This window comes from Rana temporaria, chromosome 11, assembly GCF_905171775.1.
Source record: "Rana temporaria chromosome 11, aRanTem1.1, whole genome shotgun sequence".
NCBI classification, from domain to species: domain Eukaryota; kingdom Metazoa; phylum Chordata; class Amphibia; order Anura; family Ranidae; genus Rana; species Rana temporaria.
Window position 1 is genome coordinate 91,340,625 of NC_053499.1, and position 12,228 is coordinate 91,352,852.

Consider the following 12,228-nt stretch of genomic DNA (forward strand, 5'->3'; position numbering starts at 1 on the left):
CTAAAACCATGGAAGGATAGAGAGTCCTTGGTCGCTAAAACTACCCGATTTTCTTCTCCATTTAACCTGGCTGTCCCTGAAGTTGAGATAGCGGAGACTCTATCCAAAACTCAGAAACAGGAGGTTAAAGAATTTGTGCTCCGTAATAAGGAGAAGTTTTCAGACCTGCCAGGTTGGGTCTCCGGAGTTGAACATGACATTATCACTACACCAGGGGATAAGGTCAAGTTGAAGCCTTATAGAATTCCAGAAGCCCGGCGAGAGGCAATTCGCCAGGAAGTAAAAAAAATGCTTGTGCTGGGGGTGATAGAAGAGTCAAATAGTGATTGGTCCAGTCCCATTGTCTTAGTGCCCAAAACAGATGAAAGTTGGCGGTTTTGTAATGACTTTCGCAGCCTAAATAAAATTACTAAGTTTGACACCTATCCTATGCCCCGCATAGATGAACTGATTGATCGCCTAGGCACTGCCCGGTAGATGACAACGTTAGACCTGACCAAGGGTTGTTGGCAAATTCCTCTCTTGGAGTCGGCCAGCGAAAAAACAGCATTTGTAACTCCAGACGGATCTTTCCAATATCGGAGGATGCCTTTTGGGTTACAGAATGCTCCCGCCACATTTCAACGCACCATGGATAAGAACCTTCGGCCTCATCGAGCCTATGCTGCTGCATACCTCGATGACGTTGTCATCCACAGTGAGGATTGGGAATCACACTTGCCAAAAGTTCAGGCTGTGTTAGATTCCATCTGGAATGCCGGGTTTACAGCCAATCCAAAAAAATGTACCCTAGGGTTAGAAGAGGCAAAGTATCTGGGGTATACCATTGGAAGAGGTCTAATCAAGCCCCAAATAAACAAAGTTGAGGCTATTCAGGATTGGCCCCGTCCCACCAACAAGAAACAGGTTCGTGCATTTTTGGGGATCGCGGGCTATTATCGCCGCTTTATCCCCCATTTTGCCTCACAGGCTGCTCCCCTGACCAATTTGACCAAAGGGAGGGAGTCTGTAATGACCAAATGGACTCCCGAAGCAGAAACAGATTTTCAGGCGTTAAAGCAGGCCTTATGTAGTCAGCCAGTTTTAAATTCGCCTGATTTTTCACGGGACTTCGTGGTTCAGACAGATGCATCAAATGTGGGGTTAGGAGCTGTACTGTCTCAGATTATCAAGGGGGAGGAACACCCTGTTATGTACCTCAGTCGAAAGTTGAAGGCCCATGAGGAGAATTATGCCACCATGAAAAGAATGTTTGGCGGTGAATGGGCTTTGGATTCTCTCTGGTACTACCTCGTGGGTAGACAGTTTAAACTGGTGACGGATCATGCCCCATTAAAGTGGAAGGCACAGAACAACGAGACCAATAGGAGAATAAATAGGTGGTTCCTGGCCCTCCAGGAATTTAGTTTTGTGGTAACGCATCGCCCGGTGCTAAAATGGGGAATGCAGATGGGTTGTCCCGAGTGCATGCCTGCCTGGCAACCTGTGTCCCAACCCTAGGGTTGAAACAAGAGGGGGGGGGTATGTGACAGGAAGTCAGGTAAATCTGTGGGTGTTGTCACAGATGGGAGATACACTTCTGCCCTGTTTAGACAATACACCAATTGTTATTGGGCGTTGGCTGCAGAAGTAGCCAGAAAAGGTCTAAGGGCGTTGGAAAACTTCAGCTGTTCAGAATGAGGAAATTAAGGCCTCTATAAGTAATCCAGAGGATTACCACTGATTTGCTGCATCTTGAGGCTTTGTGAGTGAAGGAGAGCAGTAGCTGAAAGTCTTCTGAGGAGGTGAGGAGGAATTGATTTTCTGTGTGATAAAAATCAAAAAGAGACTATTGTTTTTCTGCTGTATGACCAGCAGTGTCTGCCCAGCACTAGGCTGTGCCAGACTCCATAAATAGGTTCCTGTGTGGAAGGTAGACACCCAAAGTGGCCAGGGTTTATTTTATGTTTGATTTTGTTTATGCTGTTTGGATGCTTGCACTTGTTTCCAGCAAGATGGAACAATAAACCAAAATCGTTGTTTTCAACCGTCTTCGACTGCCTGTCTGTATAAATTCAGTGTGTAGTGAACCCATCCAGGGGGTCACACACCCCGCTACCGAGCTAACCCCTTACAATATATATACTGCAATATACGTGTGTGTGTGTGTGTGTATATATATATATATATATATATATATATATATATATACAAACATACACACATATATACAGTATTTATATATATGTATACACACACACATATATACACAAACACATGAATATATATATATATATTTGTGTATATATACATATATAATGTATATATATATATATATATATATATATATATTATAATATATACACACACACACACACACACACACACACACACACACACACACACACACACACACACACACACACACACCCATGTGTATGTATACAGGATATATAGTTATCACATGTCTGAAAACATGTAATTACATGTTCTTTTAAACTTTATTTTCACTTTCTGAACTCGGCTGCACTGTAATCTCACAATATCTCACAAGATTACAGGCAGCACACCCACTTTTACACAGATCTCAGTCGTTTTCAGAGGCAACACTTCTCCTCTGTTCTCCCTCTGAGAACTGAAGTTCTCAGTTTTTTAAACTGGCTGCAGAGGAGATAATTTTCCTTTGAGAACTGCTGTGAACTGAACTGTGAAAAACGTCACAGTTTATTAAACAGACACCAAAGCGTGATAAGCCGAGATCATGATGATCACGGCTTATCACAGAGCATTGCCGGTTTAATAAACGGAGATAAGGAGCAGAGAACATGTTCTTCACTTCTCATCACAGCACATGGCTGTTTTGTCAGAAACGGCCAGTTTAATAAACTGTGATCTGAAGATTTCACAGCTCTTCCACTGAAATATCTCCCTTCCAGATTCACCAGCTCAGAGGTGGAGAATCTGGGAGAGAAGCTGGTGTGATAAGAGGAAGAAGGTTTATTTCTTCCTAATATCAGCACCAGTGGGTTAAAAATGAATATTAACAACATAAAATATTTATATATATATATATATATATATATATATATATATATATATATATATATATATATATATATATATATATATATATATATATACACACACACACACATACATGTGTATATAGATACTGTATATATGTGTGATGTGTATATATATATATATATATATATATATATATATATATATATATATATATATATATATAATATATATATAATATAAAATACACATGTATGTGTATATATATGTTAGATTTTAAATTCATTAATATTTTTATGTAATAAATGTATCTGAATCAATGCTTAGGACATGGTAGCTTTGAGGACAAGGTCAATGGCGGACGCCAGCCAGACTGGTCATTTTTTTTCCTAAAGCCTTGACAAGGGGGAAATGAAGAAATGAAGTCAAAGATGTTCTTTCAAGTCTTGAAGAAAAATACGACCAAAGAACTTAGAAACAAAAAGGCGTTTGTGTTCAATCAGACGAGAGAAGGCTCAAAAACACAGGGTGAGTTTCTACGCTGTTTTGTTTTCTCACCTGTCAGAATGCTCGTAGCTTACGAGCAGAAGAAAAAAAAAAAAAAAACCTTACACAGGGCTACTGAGCCACAGCTATTTTGGACAGAAGGTTTCAATATATCATGGGAAATCCAGCAAGGACTTTCTGGTTATGGAGAAAAATCGTAGACGTTTACGTACGTGGAGACCTGCCAAGAAGCTTCTAAGAAATAGAATCTAAAGCTTCACGTTATTTTTTAAGGCCACCATTGTAGTCACACAGGCAGATGTACACTTTGAGTGAGCTATTATGGATTTTGATGTTTGAACTGTCCAAGAATACACTATACATTATACATTCCTTTTGCTACACAAAAAGGAGAAAGACATTATTTTTTACGCACGCATCTTTACATTTGTTTACTTGAGGCTACTTTATAGCTTAAATAAACAGTTACACTAACACGTGAGCCAAAGAAAAAGGAACGGCGGGCCAGAGGATCAGTACAAGAACTGTTAGAAAATGAATTCTTCAAAGAAAATAAGGACATTATTCTTCCAAAGATAAAGCAACGTATGCAGATACAGCAACATGAAAATGCAACAAGAAAAATAACCAAAGACAGTCAATGTAACAAGCGAAAGAAACTAAAGTTAAGACAAAGTTAAAGGGCATTGTTTATTGCTTGTTTTTAAGTGTACACAGGAAAATCATTCTAAAACAAGGGGTAAATATGTTTTTTTATATAAGTGGGTTAACATGGGATGGTTAAAAATCTCAAGGTTCAGAAGTATATCTCAGTAATATTCGGGAATTGATATATTAATATTTTAGCCCTAAAACAACAGAAATGTGTTATTGCATGTCATTCAAAGCACATACAGGGGCAGAAGTTTAAGGAAAAACTATTGATTAAAATTATGTAAGAACTGTATAAAATTCAGTTAATGGTAAACAACAAGGTATTTAGTATTTAACAAAAATCCTACAGATTTGGTTGTAGAAAATAATAAGTTAAGGATTGAGCAATTTTTACAAAAGTTTCCAAACTTGGGTTTGGTTATTTAATTAAAAGTAGTAAATTGTTCTAAATACTAAAGTTTACCCAGGAAAAATATTAAAATATGAAAGTTTTGTTCAATCTAAAATTAGCAAAAATTGAAGAAAAAGTATTGTTAAAAGTTTTTATAATTGACTATTTCAGATGAAATGAGAATTTTGTTTGGAGGAATTTTCTCAGGAAAATGGCCAATTCACAGTTCATTAGGCTGGAACTAATCTGTGAAGTTTCATGAGATTTTCTCCTAAACGATGTTTTGTCATTACTATAATCAAAGTCATTTTATATTGTTATGTACATGATTTTTAGCAGATGTACAAACCAAATATGTTTTTAACATTTTAAAAAAGGTTAAAAATTTAAAAAATGATAAAATGAGATTGGTTGAAAATTGTATAGTGAATGGTAGTTAAGACTGACAGTGTGACAGATCTTTTCTCTGGGACATGTAAAAAGTGTGTCATTAACAGAGAAATGGAGGTAAAGTTACTAAGCAGATGGTCAGTCATGACAAGAGTTTTTTCCCTATGGATCTGAACACATGTTAGTGTTTAAACTTTTTTCAGAAATCTGAAATAAAGGTGCATGGTTGGAAAAAATATTTAATAATGTATTACTAAGTACTAACTAAAGTAATTGTTTTAAAAAAACACGTGGATTTTGCACCATTTGTTTTGATAAAACTAAAGGTGTTATTTTTAAACATGAAGTGTCAACACAAGGCTTTGATTAAGCTTTTGTCTGAGTGACAACTGGATGTAAGGTCAGTTGAAATGGGACATTGAAGCTAAAATTATGCAGTGTAATAAGCCACAATTATGCAAGCAAGTCATGCAAATGTTACTTTATCAATTTTTCAGTGGATATTTATTGGGAAGAATCCGTTTATATCTATATACAGTATATTTATATATTTATATTGGCACAGATGAAACTTTCTGAATGTCTGTATACACTGAAAAAGTGATCTTAAGACTTGTTTGCTTAGCAGTCAGAGTGACAGGGCATGTGGTATAGGAAAACCCAACCTAAATGTTCTTTTGCAAAATTAAAGCAATTATAAGTAAAGTATAGTAAAGAAAAATACAATAATATGGTAAAAATATTACTTTTACAAAATATAATTAGTCACAGAATAAAAAGGGGGATGATGAAAATTTTGTCTCAGTACAGACTGATAATGAAGATAAAAATCATTGTAAAAATAATTGATTCCAACAAAAATGGATAGAATTATTTTTAAATGAAAATATTTATTTTTGCATATCCAGATACCTGACAGATTGACTTGACAAATTGATTAATTGATTTTTTGTTTGAGCTAATGAAAGAAATTTTGAACTACTCATTATTAGAGCATTTTTGTCATCAAACTTCTTGAATATTGTTTTATTATGTTTATAGAGAAATCCAAAAGGCAAAGAGTGATCTGATACTATAACGTATTGAGAGATTTGCAATCTGTGTAGATTGAGTATATTAGATTTTTTCACCTGCTGAAGGAGTATACAAGTATGTTTTTTCCTTTTTAGTAATTTTTTTTTGATAAAATTAATTGAGGTAATTCTAGGAAAAAATTATATATTTTTAATGAAAACTAAGTTATGAATTTTGTCACATTCCATTGGGGATTGTTTTCAACCATGGAATCAGATAATGTTTTTTTTCATTTTTATAGGACAGGTGATGAAGGACATGTATGCAATTTTAATATTTGATAAAGTTATTGTTTCTTATCATCTTTAGTACCCTGATATTATAGAACGCTACAATAGTATTTTAAAGTCTAATAGGGTAAGATGATTCAAGAAAAGGTAAATACTAAGTGACTTATTTACCTGTTATATTTTTGGTTTAAAACCTTTTCTAAAGTAAAGGTTGGTTAAATTTTTTTGAGTTAATGACAGGATGAAGAATGTCTGTTCTTCTATGTTTTTTTTAAAATTAGCATATGTAGTTATTTGCAATCTGTTGAATAGGACAAAGTACAAGTATAGGAATTTCAGAAGTTTGTTCACAAAATACGGCTAGGCCTTTGCTAAATTTGAACAGAAATTATGTTTTGAATAAGATTTCTACTTTTTATGAGTGTTTCATAATTTATTCCAGTAGCTAAAGTTATGGTTAGGAATTATAGATTTTAAGGTACCAGGGATGTCAATAGGAATGCCAACTGAAATATCAGATTTCAATTGGGACGGTAATGTAATTTTTTGGATACTTCCATGACCATGAAACAAGCACAACTAAAATTCTATTTTGTTATTACTTCTAGTTTTTTCAAAATTATTTTTTTGATTATGTTATCAAGGATCATCATTTTTGGATGAACTTCAATGATTTATTCATATGGACTTACATCAAAAGTGACATATTGATCGATTGATCATTATGTAAGGGGGAGTTGGAATGTAATTCTAATATAGAAATTTTTTGAATTTTTTGAAATATGGAAAAATAGTTGTTATATTTTGGTTTCTAAATCTTTTATAAGAATACATATAGATACACATAGAATTATTATTTCATATAGAATAATTAATTTTGTATTCATTTTTATAGAACACATAACTTGGGAAAATTGGATGGATAGTTTGTTATTACAAGAATGTATAACAAAGTATACATTTGAAGTATTAATATAGTTAAAAAACATACAGGTTTGTGTGGAAGAAAAGGATTTTAAAGTATCTAAACAGAATTATTGTTGAATTAAATAATATGGAACATTGAACAATAAATGAAAGAAAGTTGCTTGCTGGTCATGGATAGATAAATGAATTATATAGATAGATAAAAAAATTAAATAGATTGATAAATAAATAAAATGAATAGATTAAAAAGATAGAAAATAAAATAGAAAAAAAAAGATAGAATATATAAAGATATGACAATCAAATAATGGGAAAGTTATGTTTTCATATATCCACAAACACATAGATTTCATATTATGTTTATAATTGTTCAGTGTCTAGGATAATGTATAAAAAACTTATACTGAAGAAATTTGGTTATTGAAATTTCAAGAGAAATGAAAAAAAAATTGTATTTATTAATTAATATATAGAGTAATATAATTTGATACATCAAATATATTTATTTCTTCTTTATGATAAATAGTTATATGATATGGTTGAAGTTATACGAAGTAAAATTTATGAAGGTAAAGGAAGAAAAATTTTAATATTACATCATTTAGATGGAGAATAAATAAAAAATAAATTAATAATATAATAATTTATAATTTCTTAATGGAATAAAATGGTTAAATATTTCACAGGAATATCGCAGAATTATGGAAAAAGTTTATGTACAATATCTGAAATGTTAAATTGTATTGTTTGTATTGGAAAAAAGTGAATCAGAAACCTTTATTATTTAAGATGAATGCACTTATTTTGTTTGTTAATTACAGTGCATTAAGGGGGAATTGTTAGATTTTAAATTCATTAATATTTTTATGTAATAAATGTATCTGAATCAATGCTTAGGACATGGTAGCTTTGAGGACAAGGTCAATGTAGGACGACAGAACAGCTGATAGCGTAGTCCACATCTATACTTGAAAACATACGTCAAGAAGATGGGTGGAGATGTTACTTAAATATACATAAGCGAGTGTTAAAGCTCATCGTAACCTTGTTTGGAAAGCTAGATTTGTGCTTAGTTAGCTGTTAAACTTGTATAAGAACACATGGGAAGTGGTAGTAGGGAGGAATCCTCAGGGTCACCCGACCCACGGGGGTCTCGGGGTCATCGGACTCTGCAGATGAGATGGGGGTTTGGAAACCAACCTGCTCGGAGAGGCTCTATAGCCAGCATAGAAGATGTACCATCTATTACCTCCTTCTGTAACTTTTCTGAGATGCCTACTTGCCATTGATGTTCTTACCAGCTGTAATCAATGTAAGCATAAACTGTCTATTTGCTGTCATATCGTTGGAAGAATAAACCATCATATAATGAAGTTATGTCTGAATATTTTGGAACCGAGAACACGCCTGGAGAAGGGAGAGGTTTTTGACACATCGCATGACACATGTTAGAGGCATATGTCCATTATGTCTTCTGTATCTCTGTCACTTCTCCTCCCCCAGCCTCCCGGCACTTTAACAATATATATATATATATATATATATATATACAAGATACACCTGAAGCGTAGAATTACGTTCACGTAATATATATATATAGGGCTGTGCAAATTAACTTTTAAATAATCGATTAATCTTTAATTTTTTTGATCGATCAAAATCTTTTTGATCAATTAAAATTCTTTTGATTGGTACTCACCTCTCCCCCCGGCTTCTGGGCCTTCAGGGAGTTCTGTAGTGTATCTCAGATACACTACGCCGCCGCAACTTACAGCGTATTTCCCGTATCCACAAAGAATTTGCGCCGTAAGTTACGGCGGCGTAGTGTATCTGTGTCGGCGTAAGGGCGCGCAATTCAAATGGATGAGATGGGGGCGTGTTTTATGTTAATACGTCTTGACCCGTCGTAAATTACGTTTTTTTTAACGGCGCATGCGCCGTCCGTGGGGGTATCCCAGCGCGCATGCTCCAAATTAACCCGCAAAAAAAGCCAATGCTTTGGACGTGAACGTAATTCTACGCAAAGCCCTATTCGCGAACGACTTACGCAAACGACGTAAAATGTTCAAAATTCGACGCGGGAACAACATCCATACTTAACATTGAGTACGCCTCATATAGCAGGGGTAACTTTACGCCGGAAAAAGCCTTACGGAAACTACGTAAAAAAATGCGCCGGCCAGACATACGTTTGTGGATTCGCGTATCTAGTTAATTTCCATACTCGACGCAGAAAACAACGGAAGCGCCACCTAGCGGCCAGCGTAAATATGCACCTAAGACGTACGCCAGTCGGATCTAGCCCAGCTTCAGGTGTATATTGTTTTGTGGATACAAAACAAAGATACGCCGGAGCAACCTAGCAGTTACGCGGCGCATCAATAGATACGCCAGCGTAACTGCTTCGTGGATCTGGCCCATAATAGTTAACTGATTCCTTTTAAAAATGATTAAAAATAGATACAAATCAATCATATAATGTACCTGTAGTTTCTGTGAAGTACAGAGACACAGAGCCAATAGAGGGCAGTGATGGTTTGTAAAACGAAAGTGATTGTTTCTGAGGTGTTTTAGGCCCCGTACACACGACCAGATCTGTCCGCTGAAACTGGTCCGACGGACCAGTTTCAGCGGACAGATCCGGTCATGTGTAGGCCCGACCGGACAATTGTCCGGCGGATCGGACAGTTTCCAGCGGACAAAAATTTCTTAGCTTGCTAAGAAATCTGTCCGCTGGAAACCTGTCCGTCGAACGTGTTCGGTCGTCTGTACAGACTCACCGGACACGTCCGACCGACCACCATCCCTCGCATGCGTCCGTACTTGGATTCGACGCAATGCGTGGAAAGCTTTGAACTTCCAGGGCCGCCCACGACGCCGTGTCATCGTCGCCGGGGGGGGTGCGATGGCGCGGCCACGTCCCCCGCTTATTGTTTACGTGCGGATATCTGTCGGATGGTGTGTACAACCATCAGACAGAAATCTTCCCTGGCGGGGACCGTTTTCAGAGGACTGTCCGTCCGTGTGTACGAGGCCTAGGACACACAGTAATCACAACCTCCTTGATTATTCCCAAGACAGAGAGAAAGCTCCCATTACTTTTTTCATCAGGAAACGACTGTTCAGAACAGGAGAAGGATTACACAGCAACTTCATAGCAAAAACGAACAATGGGACATGAAAACCAGGACTGCAGTAAGGTAAAGGAAGCTATTTAGCTAAAAAAAAAAATTCCTTTAGTGACCCTTTAATGTTAACACAACACAACGCTACCACTCCTGTATGAACAGCACTGCGTGGTGCCATTGTAATATTCAAGGCAGATGTTAAAGAGCAATTATAGGTTTTAAAAATGCTGAATCAAATGCTGCATAAATACAGGGTATTGACACGCGTGTGAATAAGCCCATAGATATACAGATACAGTACATAATGAGAAAAAATACTATAAAATAAATAAGATGTACCTGAGCTGTGCACGGGGCAAGGATATATCTCACAGTGGTCTCCCCATCCTGCCCCCAAAGAACAACAGCATTGCTCTTTTGTTACATTTACAGCAAGAACACTGTCACAGAACAGTGTGTCATCCAGACTCAGAAGCAGTCTCGAAGATCAAGTCCACGGGAAACCTTCTTTACAGGAGGCCAAACAAAGAGGATATATGAGAAACAAGTTGGCTGACACAATGAAGTTCTATGTATTTATTTATCTTTGAATTTTTTAAATAACATTTTATATTTTGTCATATTTAAACAGATATGTGGGCATGTGCTAAGAGTATGTATGTGTGGTTGTGTTGAGAAATGTTTTATTGCTATTGTAAAGAATATCCTGATAAATGTTGTATGTGTACAATGACAATAAAATATCTTTATGCCGTGTACACACAATCATTTTTCGGCATGAAAAAAAAAGACAACGTTTTTCGGCATGTAGAAAAAACAACGTTTTTCCAACTTCATCATTAAAACGACGTTGCCCACACTTCATCTTTTTAAAAAAATGCTCTAGCAAAGCGCACTGACGTACAATACGTACAATGGCACTATAAAGGGGAAGTTCAATGCGGATGACGCCACCCTCAGCTTTAGCTGATTCCGTGTTAGTAAAAGACAATTCGCGCTTTTCTGTCTGTTACAGCGTGATGAATGTGCTTACTCCATTATGACAATGTGCTTACTCCATTATGAATGGTAGTTTTACCAGAACGAGTGCTCCCGTCTCATAAACTTGCTTCTGAGCATGCGCGGGTTTTTAACGTCGTTTTAGCCCCCACACGAACATTTTTTTACAAGCCGAAAAACGACCCTAAACCATAACAACCCGAAAAATTATGTGAAGCCCACACACGACCATTTTTAAATGACATTTTTTTAAAACAACGTTTTTTAATGCCGAAAAATTATCGTGTGTATGCGGCATTATCGTATCTATCATTTAATAGGATACACACCCTCACATTTCTTGTGGACCTCAGTAGGTGCATAGCCAGGGTCACAGATACACATATATGATCCATCTAGATTCTCGCACTTGCCATGAGGTGAGCAGATTTCTGAGAAAAGGGAACATTCATCTATTTCTGGAGATTTAAAAATTAAGAAAGTATGAATGAAAATCACTTAACAGAAATTAATACTTTCATGAAAACTTGACTGAAAAAATACCCAAACCATTTTCTAATATAACATTTATGTTTTTTGCAACCAACTAAGATTTCCTAAACCTGCCCTAAAAAAATATAGGGCCAGATCCACGAAGCGCGGCGCTCTCTCCGTCCGGCGTAGTGTATCTCAGATACACTACGCCGCCGTAACTTACATTTTTTTTGTAATCCTCAAAGAATTCCCGCCGTAAAATTACGGCGGCGTAGTGTAACTTAGGCGGCATAAGGGGCGCGCAATTCAAATGTATGTGATGGGGCGTGTTTTATGTTAATACGTCGTGACCCGACGTAAATGACGTTTTTTTGAATGGCGCATGCGCCGTCCGTGGGGGTATCCCAGTGTGCATGCTCGAAATTAACCGGAACAAGCCAATGCTTACGAC

General features: G+C 36.2%; 1 protein-coding gene across 1 annotated transcript in view; it reads right to left on the reverse strand.

Annotated features, from left to right (window-relative positions):
- LOC120916886 (latent-transforming growth factor beta-binding protein 3-like) overlaps positions 1–12,228 on the reverse strand; it is a 2,124,401-nt gene that overhangs the window by 776,527 nt on the left and 1,335,646 nt on the right. The window contains 3 exon segments of the mRNA XM_040327823.1: positions 10,644–10,775; positions 10,778–10,808; positions 11,631–11,761. Coding sequence (XP_040183757.1) covers positions 10,644–10,775; positions 10,778–10,808; positions 11,631–11,761 — 294 coding nt within the window.